Below are 20,505 nucleotides of genomic sequence, written 5' to 3'. Positions count from 1 at the left end.
ATCTATTTTACAATTATTGTGGATTGTCTTTATATAAAAAATTATTCGGTAAAATTGTGAGATACAATTTATCTATTATTTTATGTTTATGTTCATGTGCTAGTTAACCATTTAAATGAAAGTAAAAAAATTGTCATTCAAGAGTTAAGGTTTGGTGGTTTTTTGGATTTAAGGTGTATAATTTTGGATAAAGATATATGCAAATAGCTAATTGATAATTTTGACCCAAACATGTGTACATTGGATATTTGTGGTAAGAGGTTATCGATATCCATTAGAGATTTTGAGTATAAGAATAAAGCCATACATGGTTGAAGTATCTACTGTTGTGAGCAGAAAAGATGTAAAGTATACATGCTAACATGGACTTAATGTGGGAGGGGATATACTAATTAAAGTCTTAGAGGATAATTTGAAAGATAAAAAAACATTAGGAGATGAATTTGTGGGTTGTTGTTGACACCCCATTTTGCAACCTGCATTTAACCTTACATGGAGTGTAAAAGGATAATTTCATCTTGAAAATAGGCATCTTAATTATGGCCATTAGATCCTTCATTTCATTTCATCAAAATGATCTTGATGTGGTAATGATTAAATCGACTGGTCATAAACCGTAATCGGATCATTAAATTGAAAGTTATCATCAAATCAAGTTTTAATGGTTGAGATGCACTATCACAAATTGAGTCTGACTATATGTGATTATGAACAATTGATTCCAATTGGTTATAATTATAATCAACTTGAGATTAATGAAATATCATAATTTGATTGGGTATGACTACATCTTATGATAAGGTTACACACACTTAATTCATAGATAGTCAAACATTAATTATTCAATGAGTATTTTGTGTAATTATCTTTTTAATTAGGATAAATTTAGAACTAATTAAGTTTGAAATGGAAGTTATTGGAGCCTATTAATGTTAATTGGAAACTAATTTGGGGACCTATTAATGATAATTATGCTGAAATTATTTTCTAACAAATGATCTTTGCTCACCATTTTGTTGATATCTCTCAGAATATTTTGAATATGTGAGTGATGTTAATTTTTCCAGAAACTAGACATCTAGGGTTTCAATTTGAGCACAAGAACGAGACAATTCCGATCATAATTAAGTAAGATATGATTTTTTGAAGTTGGCTCTGCAGACTGTTATAATAACTACTAGAAAAACCGAATTTGGCTTACTAATCACTTCTACTAATCTCTACATTTAATGCACCACCTTTCTCCAAAGTATCAAATAGGGTCTAGTTTCATGATTCCTTTTGATTTTTTGTCAACTCTCATTAAATGAGTTTCCATTTATATTTTTTCCACTACAACTATATAAACCCCCTCTTCTCCATTCCAAAACACACAAAAACACTCTCTCTTCTCCTCTTTTAAGTTTCAGTAAAGTAGAGTAGTCTTATCATATCTTGATCTTCTTAAGACTCAAGGTATTAAGTGAGACTCACTCTCCCTCTCCTAGTTCTTCTTTTCTACTTCACCTTTGGGACCTCCACCAAGAGTCTACTCCTCCATCGTGTGGATCTTGCATGCAGGTATAATCCCTTTCTCTAACTTATTTTTTATATTACTATGATGAGATTAAGATTAAAGTATGATAGTGTTTATTTAAATTCTTTGAATATGATTGAATATTCTTAAATGTTCATATGCGTTCTTCACATGTTCTTAATTGTTCATCACATGTTCATACATAATACTAGTTTTGATCTTAAATCCACATAAAAAATATGGAAAATATGTTTGTTTCATAATTCTCTCAAATCGTTGAATCTAGGATACCATCATTCACACACTTTCACTAGAATTTATTTTTCAATTCAAATGTAATGATTAATAAATTGAATTAGAATTCATCACATACACACACATTAAAATTCAACATGCAATTGAGTGATTTTGATTATATAATATGAATGTTGATCATCATAGTTTAGAAGACCAATTTTATTGGGCAAAGTGGGTACTTAACACTTTCCCATCTTGTCACATAACCTTTGAGCTTAAATCAAGGGTTAGTAGATCAACAACTTATCCATGTAGTTTTCAATCTCTAGATTGTTATTAGGAAACAGAGTCATGTACTTTATCTTAGATTCTATTTAGGATCAAAGTTATGTAATTTCCTATGATCAATGTACATTCATTATCAAATCAATAAAATGATGAATTTTTTAATTATGGTTTTCTCATTTTTTTTTTCCAATAATTAAATAAATGGCGACTCCATTGTAAAACTCTTAACCTAAAAGGGAAAATATAATCAGTTAAACCTCCACTTCGAAAAGCAATAACACAACTCCATCCATTAACGTAAGTTCGACCCAACACTAAAATAAAGTCGCCACTTATTTAATTATTAGTATATATAAGAAAACCAAAATTAAAAAATTCCTTATTTTATTGATTTGCAAATAAATTTACATTGATCACAAGAAATTACATGGCTTTGGTCCTAGATACAATCTAAGATAAAGTACATAACTTTGTTTTCAAGTTACAATTTAGAAATTGAAAATTACATGAATAAACACTGGTCTATTAACCCTTAATTTAAGCTCGAAAGCTATGTTACAAGGTGGGAAGGTGTTAGCCACTCACCTTGCCCGATAAAACCGGTCTTCTAAATTATAATGACCAACATTCATATCATATTATCCAATATATTATTAATCAATTTGCATGTTAAATTTCATGTGTGTGCATGTGATAAACTCTAATTCAATTTATTAATACTTGCATTTGGATTGAAAAATAAATTCTAGTTAATGTGTGTGAATAATGATATCTTAGATTCAAGGATTTGAGAGAATTATGAAACAAACATGTTTTCTATATTTTTGATGTGAATTTAAAATTAAAACTAGTGTTATGTACTAACATGTGATGAACAATCAAGAACATGTGATGAACAACCAAAAACATGTGAACATTTAAGAACATTCAAACATATTTAAGGAATTTAAATAAATACTAGCATGCTCTAATCTTAATCTTATCATAGTAATATAAAAAACAAGTTAGGGAAAGAGATTATATCTACATGCAAAATCCACACAATGAAGGAGAAGACTCTTAGTAGAGGTCCTAAGGGTAGAGTAGAAAATAAGAATTAGGAGAAGGAGAGTGAATCTCACTCAATACCCTGAGTCTTAGGAAAACTAAGATATGACAAGACTACTCTACTTTACTAGAACTCAAGAGAGGAGAAGAGAGAGTGTTTCTGTGTGCTTTGAAATATAGGAGATGGGGGGTTTATATAGTTGTAGTGGAAAAATATGAATAGAAGATTATTTAATGAGGATTGACAAAGGATTAAAAGGAATCATAAACTTAGATTCAATTTTAGACTTCAGGAAAAGCTGGTGCATTAAATGTAAAGATTAGTGAGAGTGATAAGTAGGCAAAATTCGATTTTTCCTGTAGCTATTGTAACAGCCCGCAGAGCCAAATTCAAAAAATCATATCATACTCAATTCTGATCAGAATTATCTTGTTCTTGCACTCAAATTGAAGCCTTAGATGTCTAGTTTCTAGAACAATTAACCTCACTCACAGATTCAAAATATTCTTAGAAATATCAACGAAATTGTGAGTAAAGGTCATTTGTTAAAAAATAATTTTAGCACAATTAACATTAATAGGTCCCAAATTAATTTCTAATTAATATTAATAGGCTCCAATCACTTCTATTTCAGACTTAATTAGTTCCAAATTTATCCTAATTAAAAACATAATTACATAAATTACTTATTCAATAATTAATGTTTAACTATCTAATTAATTGTGTGTAACCTTACCATAAGATGTAGCCCTAGCCAATCAAATTATGACACATCATTAATCTCAAATTGATTATAATTATAACCAATTGGAATCAATTGTCATAATCACATATAGTTAAACTCAATTTGTGATAATGCATCTTGGTTATTAAAACTTGATTTGATAATAACTTTCAATCTGATGGTCTGATTAGGGCTTATGACCAGTCGATTTGATTGTTGCAATATCAAGGTTATTTTGATGAAATGAGATTAAGGATATAATGGCCAAAATTAAGATGCCTATTTTGAGGGTGAAATCACCCTTTTACGCTCCATGTGAGGTTAAATGCGGATTGTAAAATGAGGTGTCAAAAGTTGTATTTTGTTGTTTGTCTTGAGTATTTGATTATGTTCCACAACAAAACCTTATGTCAAACAATCTTTTATTTCAATTCTCCAAAATATTAAAAAAGTTAAAACTTGAATTGCGGGAAGCTCGTATTGAATTTTCTTGTTTGAGGTATGTACATATATAAAGACAAAAACCATGTTGGCATTAATGGTTGAGTGTTGTTCTTAATAGTAATTTGTTATAAATAATTAAATTCAAGAATATGATTTTATTGATTAAATTTCTATAACTCTTTAGTTTAAATTTCTAATATTGTAGTTGTTTTATTTCGAGCATGTTAATGTTAAAATGAATGTTGAACGCATATCCAAACGACCTCAACCATATATTTGTTATTGGCAAGACCAAGAAGTTCTATTCAATTGGAAGTTTTGATGGTCCAAAGGTAATACTTGTACTTATAATATTTGACTATATATTAATAAGTTAAAATATGTTTTGAACTTATTAATAAATAGTTTAATATTATAAATACAAGTATTACCTCTAGACAATCAAAACTTCCAATCGAATGCAACTTTTGTATTCTTTGCTTAACTTCTTGGTCTCGCCAATAACAAATACTTGACTGAGGTTGGGTAAAAAGGGTTTCATAAAGAAATTAATAACAACACAACCAATAGCACAACAAGGTTCTTGTCTTTATCAAGAGTTAAAGAAATTTAATCAAAAAATCATATTTTTGAATGTAACTATTTATAACAAAATCAATTTTATTTATCAAAAAAAAAAAAAAACTATTTATAACAAATTACAAAGGAATTTAAATAAATACTAGCATGCTCTAATCTTAATCTTATCATAGTAATATAAAAAACAAGTTAGGGAAAGAGATTATATCTACATGCAAAATCCACACAATGAAGGAGAAGACTCTTAGTAGAGGTCCTAAGGGTAGAGTAGAAAATAAGAATTAGGAGAAGGAGAGTGAATCTCACTCAATACCCTGAGTCTTAGGAAAACTAAGATATGACAAGACTACTCTACTTTACTAGAACTCAAGAGAGGAGAAGAGAGAGTGTTTCTGTGTGCTTTGAAATATAGGAGATGGGGGGTTTATATAGTTGTAGTGGAAAAATATGAATAGAAGATTATTTAATGAGGATTGACAAAGGATTAAAAGGAATCATAAACTTAGATTCAATTTTAGACTTCAGGAAAAGCTGGTGCATTAAATGTAAAGATTAGTGAGAGTGATAAGTAGGCAAAATTCGATTTTTCCTGTAGCTATTGTAACAGCCCACAGAGCCAAATTCAAAAAATCATATCATACTCAATTCTGATCAGAATTATCTTGTTCTTGCACTCAAATTGAAGCCTTAGATGTCTAGTTTCTAGAACAATTAACCTCACTCACAGATTCAAAATATTCTTAGAAATATCAACGAAATTGTGAGTAAAGGTCATTTGTTAAAAAATAATTTTAGCACAATTAACATTAATAGGTCCCAAATTAATTTCTAATTAATATTAATAGGCTCCAATCACTTCTATTTCAGACTTAATTAGTTCCAAATTTATCCTAATTAAAAACATAATTACATAAATTACTTATTCAATAATTAATGTTTAACTATCTAATTAATTGTGTGTAACCTTACCATAAGATGTAGCCCTAGCCAATCAAATTATGACACATCATTAATCTCAAATTGATTATAATTATAACCAATTGGAATCAATTGTCATAATCACATATAGTTAAACTCAATTTGTGATAATGCATCTTGGTTATTAAAACTTGATTTGATAATAACTTTCAATCTGATGGTCTGATTAGGGCTTATGACCAGTCGATTTGATTGTTGCAATATCAAGGTTATTTTGATGAAATGAGATTAAGGATATAATGGCCAAAATTAAGATGCCTATTTTGAGGGTGAAATCACCCTTTTACGCTCCATGTGAGGTTAAATGCGGATTGTAAAATGAGGTGTCAAAAGTTGTATTTTGTTGTTTGTCTTGAGTATTTGATTATGTTCCACAACAAAACCTTATGTCAAACAATCTTTTATTTCAATTCTCCAAAATATTAAAAAAGTTAAAACTTGAATTGCGGGAAGCTCGTATTGAATTTTCTTGTTTGAGGTATGTACATATATAAAGACAAAAACCATGTTGGCATTAATGGTTGAGTGTTGTTCTTAATAGTAATTTGTTATAAATAATTAAATTCAAGAATATGATTTTATTGATTAAATTTCTATAACTCTTTAGTTTAAATTTCTAATATTGTAGTTGTTTTATTTCGAGCATGTTAATGTTAAAATGAATGTTGAACGCATATCCAAACGACCTCAACCATATATTTGTTATTGGCAAGACCAAGAAGTTCTATTCAATTGGAAGTTTTGATGGTCCAAAGGTAATACTTGTACTTATAATATTTGACTATATATTAATAAGTTAAAATATGTTTTGAACTTATTAATAAATAGTTTAATATTATAAATACAAGTATTACCTCTAGACAATCAAAACTTCCAATCGAATGCAACTTTTGTATTCTTTGCTTAACTTCTTGGTCTCGCCAATAACAAATACTTGACTGAGGTTGGGTAAAAAGGGTTTCATAAAGAAATTAATAACAACACAACCAATAGCACAACAAGGTTCTTGTCTTTATCAAGAGTTAAAGAAATTTAATCAAAAAATCATATTTTTGAATGTAACTATTTATAACAAAATCAATTTTATTTATCAAAAAAAAAAAAAAACTATTTATAACAAATTACCATTAACAACAACACAACCAGTAGCACAACAAGGTTGTTGTCTTTATATTCGTGCACACGTTGAACGAAAAAAATTCAATACAAGTTTCACGCAATTCAAGTTTCTAATATCTTTAGTATTTTGGAGAATTGAAAATAAAAATAGTTTGACATAAGTTTTTGTTGTGAGACATAATAAAGTACCCAAGACAAACAACATAAAACAACCCACAAATGAAAACATTGAGTCCAAGTTGTTGGCATCAACCCCATTTGACTTTATTCCTAAAATAAACTTAATATCTCTAATGATATTGGTAACCTCTTACCACAGAATGTACACAGATTTAGTTAAAATTTATCAATTAACCATGTGCATAGATCTCTATCTAATCATATATACCTTAAATCCAAAAAATCCACCCAATCCCAACTCTTAGAATGACTTTTTTTTTTTTTACTTTCATTTAAGCTAGCAACTATCTTACCAACACAATTAGGGCAAGCTGAGTACTATTGAAATCTGTGTTATATATTGGGTAAAAAGGGTTTCATAAAGAAATTAATAAATATTAATGCATGTTAAAAGTTTCATAGGTGAATTCGTACTTTACGCGGTTTGCAAGGAATGTTATGTATCAAATTGGCATATTTTTTAGAATTTGATACCACATGCTTCTTTATTCTAATTTAAAGTATTTATCAAGATTATTCCTTAATCTCATTATTAACATATAATGTTAGACATTCATAGTGAACTAATATGTCAACTAAACAATATATTTGATAATAATAAGGTTAAAAAATCTAACTATTATGTGACTTATAGTTTTGCTTATTTTATTCGCAATACCTTTAGCTTTCATCGATTCTATTTGCTTTATATTGCAAATCCAAATCTAATCAATTAGACTATTTTACTAGTAACAACTAGAAAATTAATATTAGTGGATACATAATGAATAGCCTAAATCTTACTAATACAATAAATATGGTTCAATTGGTCTTCTAAGGGGACTAACATGGACATCATGTTGCTCTTCAATATTATTTACTATACCCATACTCCTATTTCAAGTTGCATGAAATAAAAACAAGGTAAGCAATAGCATAATTCTTGATAAATACATACATTTGGTAAATTCAAGTTTCATAGATACCTAGATCCTTATTTTTGTTCAATTGGTATAGATTCTGCTTTACATTCTGTTCAACATATACTAAATACTAAATACAATATTAAACTGCAACAAATATTTAATAAATAAAATGAAAATTTGAACAAAAAATTGTACACTGGCATATCCCAATAGAACTTTAACAATTTTATTAAATAAATTTGAAAATTCAATTTCATTTTATAGATTGTAATCTTTTTGTTGCATTCTTTGATTTTAGTTATTTGCACTCATAGCACCAACAACCATGGCAACAAGCCATAAAAAATAAACAAAAGTAGGTGCAAGCAATACCAACCAAATAAAAAACAAATACTAGCAACCAAACAAATACTAGCAACCAGACAAAAACAACACCCCAACCTACTAGCAACCACCATATTTAAAGAAGAAAACAATTAAGGAGATCAAGTCTATGGCTACCTCACAACCCAATTTGTAGAATTTAAACAAACTAGTATATTAACCCACACACCAAACCCACCAGCTCTTTCCAAGTTAGCAACACCAAGCCCAAGCTACTGCCCATATATCCCCACACTTTATTAAATTTCTTGCTGCCTAGCTTTAGGTTCTAAGTGGAAAAAAAAAAAAAAAAAACCATCCTTTTAAGAAGTACGTTTCTTCTTTTTCAGTTTTTCTTATCTATAACAAGTAAAACTGATGGTTAAGATATAAGTGGGTACTATAAAAATAAAAAAATAAAATTGGTACTATAGAATATGAGCTAGGAAAACACTTTATTATACTAATTAATCTGAAAAACACGAAGTAGGAAAACACTGATAAGCATTAAACATAATACTAAGGTTTGACATCTAGCAAGTAGCAATCATAATTACAGATAATTGAAGGAATGCACATTTACAAAACAATTTCAAGTTTAGTTATTAGCTAACCAAAAAGATTAGGCAGGACTTCAGTAGACAAACTTCCACCACTTTATTTGGAATAAAACCAGATTGGGCTATACATGGATATTGATAATCGGGAAAAAAAAAAAAGTTTTGAAGTGCATATAATCAAGAATTAGAATGGTGATCTTATTGAGAAACACAAGTGGTATGCCAAGTACAGATTTGATCCCTACCACCAAAGTTTTGAAAGTCAATCTATGAAACACTCTTTGGTAGCAGAGTTGCTTCACAAGTTAATAAATTCCCACAACTCGTGCACACCTTAGGCCTTTTCCCTTCATAGCCCCAACCCCATCTTCAAATCAAATATTATTTGACCATCTAATTAGCAAAATAAATGAAAAATTGAAATCCTACATCAAATCTCGCATGAAAACTAAAATCTAAATGTCAAAACCTCTTTGTGTATTACTAGCTAAACAGGTCATCGTTGGGCAATTTTATGTAATCTGTCTTATCTAAGGAAAATAAAGAATAGCAAACTTTGAGATTCCACATCTTGCTCAATCAATTCAGTAACAGATTTTGACTTCAATCATGTTGCCAGTGGCGAAGTCATGAATTTTTCCTGGGCCACTACCCAACCTTGTTGGCTTACTAATGAGATAATTTACTAAACAATAGGCAATATTTGTTATTGGCTAATATTCTAACCATGAAGAATGTTTGAGGATGCTTTTCATTTTCAGACAATTTATAATTCTCACTTTCATGTTGATATGGCCTAGATTTGATATACTCTGGACGATAAGATATTCCTTATAAATTACTCACACTTTGAAAACCAAAATATTAAACACATTTTGAAAACCTAAATATTAAATTTAATAATATATTCCAAGTTCCAACAGCAACAACCAAAATAAAAACCTTACCGCTTAAACGCCGCGCGCCGGCTGAAAGAAGCGACGACAGAAGCGAATCAATTCTCCACTCTAACCGCTGCCGCCGTCGCACCAGGTCAGTCCCTCCACAGCTTCACCGGTATTTACCTCTCTTTGGCTCTCTCTCTCCGTGTGTACTGTGTAGTGAATTATATTCAAGTTTACATGACTCTTTAGTAAAAGTTACTGAAGTAGCGTATAGGTTTGTTAATTATATACAATGATTGATTCCTGTAGATCAACCAAACAAGGAAGAACAGTACGTGTAGTATTGTAGTCGGATTCTCAAAAAGATAATTCTCAAAAAGATAATAAAAAAAAAAAAAAAAAAGGTGTCCTACTATTTGACAATAAATAGCATCTAAAAAAATTAAACACTAATGGCCTGTTTGAATGTTAAAAAAGAGGGGAGTAAAGTAAAGGGAGGGGGAATAATCCAATTACTTTGTTTAAAGGAGTTTCAATTCCTCTAACTTCTCATTTTTAATTTTCTCAAATTAGAGAGATTTTGAGAGAGAATAGAGTAGATAAATTATTATCCAAGTAAATTTTCTCTTTATTTTTCTAAATTAATCATAAATCAAGTTGCAAGTTTATTTTTAAATAAGGGTAAATTATTATTTTATTGTCAAATAGTAGACACCTTTTTTTTTTTTTTTTTATTATCATAGAATTATCAGAATCACGACTACAGACTAAGTTTTAATTCAACTTATCTACAGGAATCAACATTCACCAAAAAGTATAAATATTAAACAAACTAAATATCGCTCTTCAGTAATCCTTTTACATGAGTATTCCTTGTAAATCAGGACTCCTCCACGGAGATTATATTTATTAATGAAGGATAAACAATCTGCCTTGAATTAAAAACCCCCCCCAGCCGCCGTTTCCCGTTTACTCCCAAATTCAAAATCTGGAATACAGGAATTATTGGCCAACGAATGGGCCAATTTTTTTTTTTTTGGGTTTTTTTCCCCGAAATTTTGAGGATTGAAAATGAAAATAGCATATATATATATATATATAAAATTCGGGTGGTAACTAAATTACTCTTAAATTTTAAAATAATTTCTTCTTTCAACCCTCCCAGTGCTCTAGTTTGGCCCCTGCAGCTACTTTCTCAGTTAGAATGTATAGTTAAGTAAAACATCTCGTAAATGGCACAAAATAAAAGTGAATTATGATTTTAGGGAAAAAAAAAAAAAAAAACTGAATTATGATTGTTTTGGGACCTTAAAAGTAATCACTATTTGCACTATTAACACATACACACCATTCTATCAAAAAAAAAAAAAAAAAACACATACACACCCCTAAAATATATATCTTGATCCAATTTCCAATCTTTTTACCTCCTGTCCCTTAAAAAATCAATCTTTAAGTGCCAGGCACCAACAACCGTAATTTAAATAAATAAGCCAAATCCATTGCCAGAGAGGAAAGAAAAGATCATATTATTGATATATAATTATCAAAAAGGACTTAAAAACTGTTTGCAATAGGACGACAGAAATGCATGAAGAAGATTGAGTATTCCTCCCCACCCATCTTGTACATAATAGCCACAAGAAAATCAACACTAATCATATGAAATAAAATGTTGAAATTGCATATATCTAGCTTTTCAAGTGGGTAATCTCTGAAAAACTAATTAAAAAAAGGAAAAAAAACTATGGAAGTGAAATTAGGGTTTTAGCGTTTTGATCATTGCCTTTAACAATATCAAAAGGATTTTGATCTTTTTAAGTAGCCTTCACCTGAGACTAAATCAATTCGATGATAGACCAAATGTGAGAAAAAGCAATCTGGAAGAAGTGGAAAATGGGAGAACAAAAGATGAGAGGAACCATCTAAATATTTTTTTGGGTTTATATTCACTGACTTGCTTTACTGATAACTAGCTTCCCAATAAAATTAAATGAACGATCATGATTAAAACAATACTAAATTAATGGTTAAGATTTGGGTGTATACCATATTAAAAAAAAAAAAAAAATTGTAGAATGACCCTCTTACCACTTAGAGTCATTTGAGATAATAAAATATAATTTTAGGTAAACTATCTTCAAGAGAGTGTAGCCATTTATTGCGGAGAAAAGAATAGATAACCAAGGTTTTGAAACCTGGATTGTTCATTAAACCATGAAAGAGAGAGGTACAAGGTTTTTAAGGTCGAATTAAGGTTGAACGTGGTCGAACCGGGGTCGAACCGTGATAATGTCATAATTAATTTAATAATTATTTAAATATAAATAAATTTATTAAATTTGTAAATATTAGCAAAATTTACTAAAAATATCTTAAAAATTGAAACAAAATACATAAAATAGTACATTATAAGGTTAATGTAGGGTTAACGGCTCAAATTATATATTGGGCCTTGGGCCTTAGCCGAGAACGTGAATGGTCCGAGAAGGAATAAATAGTTATGAGGGAGTCCAATTTAGAGTCTCATAAGTAAGGAATGAATGAAAGGTGGTCCGAGGAGGAATTCCTCCTCGGATATGATGAATGCAACTCAAGTATGTATTCTAGTAATTAGAGTGACCCTTCAAAAAGCTCCAATGATAGGGACGTACCTCATGAACATACGAAAAGGAAGGAAACCCAAAAATATCTAAGAGAAAGCTGCTACCACCGCATTAAATGTACTGCAGTTACTTTTCTGACCGCATTTATGTGGAGAAGACCCCTGAACAGTATTGCCTTGGTTATCATAACTCACAGAAAGCCAAAGAGAGTGTCTGATGGAACAAGCATTCAAGTAAGGGCTCAAATGATCAACAAGTGTAAGATCAAGATGGTCCAAGGGAATTTATAAAATGTAAGAGACCCTTCATGAGAGAGAGATCGAAAAGAAAGAGAAAGAATACTATAGCAATCAAAGTTATATTTGTGATCAATTTAATTGATTTGTGTGAAGATTTGACTCGTCGGACAGTGAATTCATTTAGTTCTATGTTCCTTGTTCTTGTGTGATCATCTTTTGAATCCATACTAGTCGTTGTCAAATTTATTAAGGCCTAGTTCTTTGATCCATTCTCTACAAATTTATTATACTAGGCTCACTGGGCCAACATCTCTTACATTTTGGGCTGAGGCTGCAAAACGTGCCCCTACAATTGGCGTTGTTTGTGGGAAGAACTAGTGCGATAGTGAGTGCAACGCTTAGCTATGGTAGGATCAAGTCCACACCAAGCAGAGTCTTTGGGATCCCAGCATGGCGACCCCTTTATCAACCTTAAGCAAAGAGGTAATCGTGAAGGAAGTGTACATACCATACATATTGACAGGAGTCAATCTAGAGGTGGAAGCCATATCTCCCATGCAAAGAGTAATAAGGGTATGCAACTGGAGATTAACTAGTTGAAGAGGAAGTTGCGCCATGCATGGTGAAGGCGAATCCCCTCCAACTCTGATGACGGAAGGGACGTTAATTATAGGCGAAGGTAATCTCGCCCAGTGAATCTTTCTCCTATGAGGAGAAACACCGTCATGAACAGAGGGTTAGAAGCCTACCTCGTAAAGGTGTGGGAAAAGATGTTATGAGCAGGGCCTTGAACCAAATCTTCAAGTCGCCCTTTAGGCGCAAAATTGAGGATGCAAAACTTCCTTAACGATTATTCAGCCCGCTTTCACCATGTACAATGGTAGAATAGACCCTGTGGAGCATGTGGGCCACTTCAATAAGAGAATGGCTATCCATTCCAAGGACGAAACCTTGATGTGTAAGATTTTCCCATCCAGTCTAGGACCCGTTGCGATGAGATGGTTTGACAACCTGAGGGCAGATTCCATAAGTTCCTTTAAGGAGCTCACTTAGGCATTTGGTTCCCGATTCGTCACTTATAGCAGGGTTCCTCGGCCCTTGACTTCCCTACTGTCCTTAAGCATGCGAAAGGGAGAGACTTTGGAAACATACTCAGATAGATACTAGGAGATGTTTAATGAGATAAAGGTGACTTTGACGATGTGGCCATCAGTACTTTTAAGGTCAGCCTTCTAGCCGAGCATATTTTGAGGAAATCTCTGATTGGCAAACCTGTCATCAGTGTGCGCCAACTCATGGACTGGATTGATAAGTATAAAAGGGTTGAGGAAGACCAGTAGCAGGGGAAATGAAAGGATAAGATTATCTCTTAGGAGAGGGAGAATTTCAGGTCGAATCGATATAATAACAACTGGCCACGGAGAGATTTTACTGGGCAGTTAGGATCTACTAGTATTCAGGCGGTTAATGCTGTATTTCAAGAACCGCATCAGGTTTTGGAGAATATTAGGAATAAGCCATTCTTCAAATGGCCAAATAAAATAGCAGAAAACCCCACAAGGTGCAACCAAAACTTTTATTGCCAATACCACCAAGACCAAGGACATACCACAAAAGATTGTAGAAATCTGTGAGACTATCTAGACCAGCTTGTCCATGAAGGAAAGTGAAAGCAACTCTTGCATCACTCTAGTGGCCAGAGGGGCCAAACAAACTTAGAACCCCAGAGGGATGATTCTTCAAGACTGCCCTTGGGAACGATAAATGTCATCTTTGCCGCTCCAGAGAGGACCGACTCTTGCCCTTCCAGAGTGATGTCTATGGCTCAATTATCTGCCAAGGGTGCTAGTCCGGAGCGAAAGAGGGCTAGAGTAGAAATCCAACCGATTTTGGGTTTCTCAGACGAAGATGAGATCAGAACCATCCAACCCCATAACGATGCTTTAGTTATCACACTTAGGATTAGGGGATATGATGTGAAGAGGGTGTTGGTGGATCAGGGCAGTGGTGCTGAGATTATGTACCCCGACCTGTATAAGGGGCTAAATTTGAGACCCGAAGACCTAACGGCCTACGATTCCCCTTTGGTAAGTTTTGATGGGAAGATTTTCGTTCCGAGAAGACAAATTAGATTACCCGTACAGATTGGTTCAGAAGTGGTGGAGGTGGATTTCACCGTAGTAGACGCTTATTCATCCTACACAGCCATTGTGGCCAGACTTTGGCTTCATACCTTAGGAGCCGTTTCTTCTACTTTGCACTAAAAGGTGAAATATCCGTTGGAGGGCCAGGTTAAGGAGATCTTAGGAAGTCAATGCACGGCTAGGCAATGCCTAGTGGCTACCATCTTACATTAGCCCGAAACTGAGTCCTCGACCTCTACTAAAGGGGACTTATAACAATTAAGAGCTTCAGTGTTAATTGACAACGGATCGACCAAAGAGGCGAAATGTGAGGATTTGGAAATGGTTATTGTTGGCGATGATCCAGAGAAGTTCTTTCATATCGGGGCTCAGCTACCTCCTCTAGAGAAGGAAGAGCTGATGGAGTTTCTTAAAAAAAATGTTGACTTGTTTGCATGGAATACTTACGAGGCCCCAGGGGTGGATCTAAGCTTCATCTATCACTATTTAAATGTTAATCCCTCTATCACCCCCAAAAAGCAATTACCTCGGCGCTCATCCAAGGATCATTCCGATGCTGTCAAAGACGAGGTGATGAAACTTAAGCAAGTAGGGGCTATCAAGAAGGTGTTCTACCTTGAATGGCTGGCCAATATTGTGGTATTGAAGAAGAAGAGTGGGAAATGGCGAGTGTGTGTAGACTTCACAGATCTAAACAAGGCTTGCCCAAAAGATCCCTTCTCTATGCCTAAGATAGACTAGCTGGTAGATGTAATCATAGGCCATTCTCGGACGAGCTTCTTAGATGCCTTTCAAGGGTACCACCAGATACCACTAGTCCTGGATGATCAAGAAAAAACAACTTTTGTCACCCCCATTGGGAACTATCACTACAAGGTGATGCCCTTTGATTTGAAAAATGTAGGATCTACCTATCAAAGGATGCTAACTAGAATATTTGAACCACAGTTAGGCAAGAGCATCTAGGTCTATATAGACGACATGGTGGTGAAAAGTAAGATAGTTTCTGAGCATGCAGGAGATCTCGAAATTTTTTTTGAAATTTTGAGGAAGCACAAGTTGCACCCTAACGCTTCCAAATTCTTTTTTGGTATAGGGTTAGAAAATTTTTGGGCTACATGGTTACCAATCGCGGAATTGAAGTTAACCTCGATCAGATTAAGGCAATCAACATTTTACAACCACCTCGGAATTCCAAGGAAGTCTAGAAATTGACCGGAATGACTGCCGCCTTGAATCGGTTTATCTCTAGGTCAACAGACAGGTGCAGACCCTTTTTCCTAATGATGAATAAGTGGAAGGGGTTTGAGTGGACCGAGGAGTGTGCCTTAGCCTTCCAGCAGCTTAAGGATTATCTTTCTCAGCCACCTATTATGTCCAATCCTATGATGGATGAGGTTTTGTTTGCCTATATTGTTGTGGCTCCTCATGCTGTAAGCTTGATCTTGATACGAGTTGATAGCGGTATACAAAGGCCAGTTTATTATATGAGCAAGTCACTACATAAGGTCGAGATCCGCTATCTACCACTAGAGAAAACCATTTTGGCGGTAGTACATACTACACGTAAACTCCCCTATTACTTCCAAGCACACACGGTAGTCATCCTAACTTAACTCCTACTTTGAGCTCTGCTTTGAAGTGCTGATTTTTGACATCAAATACATGCTTCGCACCTTTGTCAAGTGTCAAGTCCTCGCGGATCTGGTAGCCAAGTTTGCTAAATCCTCGTTAGAAGTAGAAATAGAGAATTAAACACGGATGAAAAATCGGTTGGCATGATCTCCCAACAAGATCTCTTATTTTGGAAAGTGTATGTTGATGGTGCAGCAAATCAGAAAGGGTCTGGAGTGGGGCTAGTTCTGGTCTCACCCAAGAAAATCAACATTGAGAAATTATTAAAATTGGGATTCTCGACCACAAATAACGAAGTCAAATATGAGGCTCTGCAATGACCATGGTCCAAAAATGGGCAGAAAGGCTGTAGAGGTGTTCTCGGACTCAAGATTGGTCGTCAGCCAAGTGAAAAGGGAGTTTGAAGCCAAAGATAAGAGAATGTGAGGGTACTTGAGTCAGGTTAGACGTTAGTAGTCAAATTTCAAATCTTTCAACCTGTTGCATGTCCCTAGAAGCGGAAACACACATGCTAATTCCCTAGCGACACTTACAACCTCTTCGAAGCAAAGCTTACCCCGGGTCATCCTTGTGGAAGACTTATGCAAGCCCATAGAGGTAAACAAAAAGGTGGTTCATGTTCACCACATTAGAATGAGGCCTAGCTAGATGGACCCCATAGCACTATTCCTAAAGGAGGATATCTTACCTGAGGAGAGGTCAGAAGTAGACAAAGTACAAAGAAAGGCTTCTCAGTTCTAGCTGTCCAAGGATAAAAAATTGTACAAATGCTCATTTTTTAGGCCATACTTACTATGCATACACCCTAAAGCAACATAATTACTTTTGGAGGAGTTGCATGGGAGGATTTATGGAAGCCACACTGGAGGAAGATCCTTGTCGCATAAAGCCATCACTCAAGGCTATTGGTGGCCCAACATGTAAAAAGACGCATAAGAATATGTAAGGAAGTGCAACCAGTGTCAAAGATTCGCACCAAACATACACTAACCGAAAGGAGTCCTTAATCCTCTGTCCAGCCCCTGGCTATTCACTCAATAGGGTTTGGACATTGTTGGTCCTTTCCCCAAGGTAGCAGGGAACAAGAGGTATTTGCTAGTCGGCATGGACTACTTTACTAAGTGGGTCGAAGCTGAGCCCTTAGCGAATATCAATGACGTAGATGCCAAGAAGTTTGTTTGGAGGAACATCGTTACTCGGTTTGGGGTCTCTCGTACCCTCGTCTTGGATAATAGCCTTCAGTTCGATAGTAAAGCCTTCAGGTGATACTACTGTGATCTTGGAATTACAAATTGATATTCCACCCCAGCTTATCCCCAAGGTAATGGACAGGCTGAGGCTGTTAATAAGGTTATAGTGAACGGACTTAAGAAAGGCTGGATGATGCAAAGGAAAAATGGGTGGAAAAACTGTCGCATGTCCTCTTGACATATTGAACCACGCCTTGCAGATCAACAAGGGAGACCCCCTTCTCAATGACTTATAGAGCTGAAGCTGTTATCCCCTAAGAGACTGGCTTCCTAACATTGAGAACAAGTTCTTTTAATCCGAGCAATAACAAAAGATTGCTGGAAAAGAGCTTAGACCTAATTGAAGAGAAGAGAGAAAATGCAATAGTCCAACTGGCATATTACCAACACAAGCTCAAGTAGGGTTTTAATGCCAATGTGAAGCTGAAATCGTTGGCACCTGGCAACTTGGTGTTGAGAAAGGTTGTAGGTACCGCAAAGAACCTAGCATAGGGGAAGCTGGGGCCAAATTGGGAAGGGTCATAACGCATCACTTCGGTGGCTGGTATATGAGCATATTTCCTCGAAGACCTAGATGAACATATAATACTACGACCTTAGAATGTAAACAACCTGAAAAGATATTATTATTAATGAAAGTTCCCTTTGTCATATGCTCATTTATTGTGTAAATATATCGTACCTCCCAGTATCATTTTTATAAGTGTTTAAACAGAACCTTAGTCATGCCTGGGTCCTCGGACCAAATGCTTTGGGGAAATCAACATTCTATGACATCTTTATAAGTGTTTAAATAGAACCTTAGTCATGCTTGGATCTTCAGACTAGATGCTTTGGGAAAATTAACACTCTATGACATCTTTATAAGTGTTTAACAGAACTTTAGTTATGCATGGCTCTTTAGACCACATACTTTGGGGAAATTAACATTCTATGATATCTATTTGTTTCTCACTAAGTGTCAAGACAGATCCAAGATTATAACCAACTCCTCAGATTGTTAGCTATAAGTAAGTTGAAGTCCTTAATTATTTATCCAAGTGTTGAGCAGAGTGAAGAATTTCTCCCCCTTTTATTCTTTACGAAGTTTATTACTTATCTTTATTAGATTCAGCCTTCATTGTATAAAGAGTAATTCACAGTACAAATATGGGATAAATCTCTTCATTGTTGGTACTTAGTCAAATTACTTACACTAGTGGCAGGGTATTGTTGTTAGTTTTTATTAAAACTAAAGTGGCAACAGTTCAAGTCTATTTGCAATAACAGTAAGCTTGAAAGCATATAAAGCAAAGACATAAGAGATAGAAAAATCCATTCATTAATCAAAAAGAGGGAGTACATTATATTCTATGACAAAGTGCCACTACCAAAAAAAAATGAAAAAAAGAAAAAGAAAAAAGAGGAAAGCTACAAGAAAATCCTAAGGGCTAAGCCTTGGCCTTAGGGGTAGGAGGGTCTTCTTTATGGCTCGGCTGGGAGGTGTCAACGTCCTTGGCTTTAGGATTAGCTTCTTTATTCTTGGCATCTGTTTCTTTTGCCTTAGCTTCAGCTTCCTTGGCCTTAGCAGCGTTTTTGGCTCTTGCTGTGGGCTTGTTCTCCTTGCCCTTACTCTTGTCGTTGGCCCTCTCAGCCCCTGGCCTTAATCACCAACTTGGCTGGATCCCTTCAAAGTCTCAGGAGGAGGGAAAGCAGCTTGGATGGCTAGGGGCTGCTATGAGGTCTCTAGAGCATGGGCAGTAGAAGAAGGGATGGCATTTAGGACTTCATGGATGTCTGTGTGGTAGTATATGCTCCCAGACTATCTCTAGACCCAGTCTGTAGGGACTCTTGCAACGTCAAGGGCCCTATCCCATGATACATTGCAATAATCCCTACACACCTTAGAAACCTCCTCAGTGGGCCTCACTTGTGTTTCTTATATGTCGAGCTGATAGGACGCTTGCTTCTTAGCCTCAGCTGCCTCCTTAGCCAGTTGAGCCGCCTCCTTGGCCTTTTGTAGTTCAACCTTGAGATCTTTAACCAGTTGCCTTTCAGTGGTCAAGTCTATCTTAGTCACGTGCAGTTTTTGGCGCTGATCCTCAGCTTGCCTCTTTACGGACTTTAGACTCACCTCGACACTCAGGCGAGCCTTGATCGCTTCTTTTAACTTTTCGGTCAACTCCTCCTGTTCTTATTTGAGGGCCCCCAAGGACTTCTCAACATCAGCACCGGAAAGGGCCTCAACATTGGCCTCATTACGGGCATTGCAAACCCATTCCTCGACCACAAAAACTTGTTGAGCGACCTGCACAAAAACAACGGAAGAATCACATGAATGAAAAAGTAAGGAAAGGACGAAAGTACAACTTAGCATTTAAGATCAAGGATATGATAGACTGCTTACCATAGCAAGGCCCCTCTTCAAGGACAAGAAAAAGTCGTTCTGCTTAAAGCACCTATAAGCCTTCATGTCTCGAGGGAGGAGAAGATACTACTTTAAGGCTTTAACGATGTAGCCAACATGTCCCCTTTAGAAGTCCCTGACCGAGGCATTCCAAGGGATGGCAGCCCTATCCACGTCCAGTCGAGGAGACCAGGTGCATTGTGGGAGGCGCACCTTGGCCTTGTTTTGCTCCTCCCGGCTATCCACAAAAGTGGACCTCTTGTCATGAGAGTCTTTAGCCACCTTCTGTTGCTTAGACCCCTTCTGAAGACCCACGTCCCCTTCTTCAAGCTCTTGAAGTGGCATTTTCTTCTTCAGATCTGGAAGGGACTTCAATTCGAGGTCGGTGGGAAGTAGAGGAGGAGGAGGGAGTGTGGGCGG

General features: G+C 34.8%; 1 protein-coding gene across 1 annotated transcript; it reads left to right on the top strand.

The window, feature by feature from the left end:
- Positions 1 to 14,484: 14,484 nt before the first annotated feature.
- LOC111988310 (uncharacterized) lies at positions 14,485 to 14,934 on the top strand. Its single transcript, XM_024020099.2, has one exon. The coding sequence runs from the start codon at positions 14,485 to 14,487 to the stop codon at positions 14,932 to 14,934; it is 450 nt and encodes a 149-aa protein (XP_023875867.2).
- The last annotated feature ends 5,571 nt before the right edge of the window (positions 14,935 to 20,505 follow it).

The sequence above is a fragment of the Quercus suber genome, unplaced genomic scaffold (genome assembly GCF_002906115.3).
Source record: "Quercus suber isolate HL8 unplaced genomic scaffold, Cork oak 2.0 scaffold_260, whole genome shotgun sequence".
Lineage (NCBI taxonomy): Eukaryota > Viridiplantae > Streptophyta > Magnoliopsida > Fagales > Fagaceae > Quercus > Quercus suber.
This window is presented reverse-complemented; position numbering and strand designations above follow the sequence as displayed.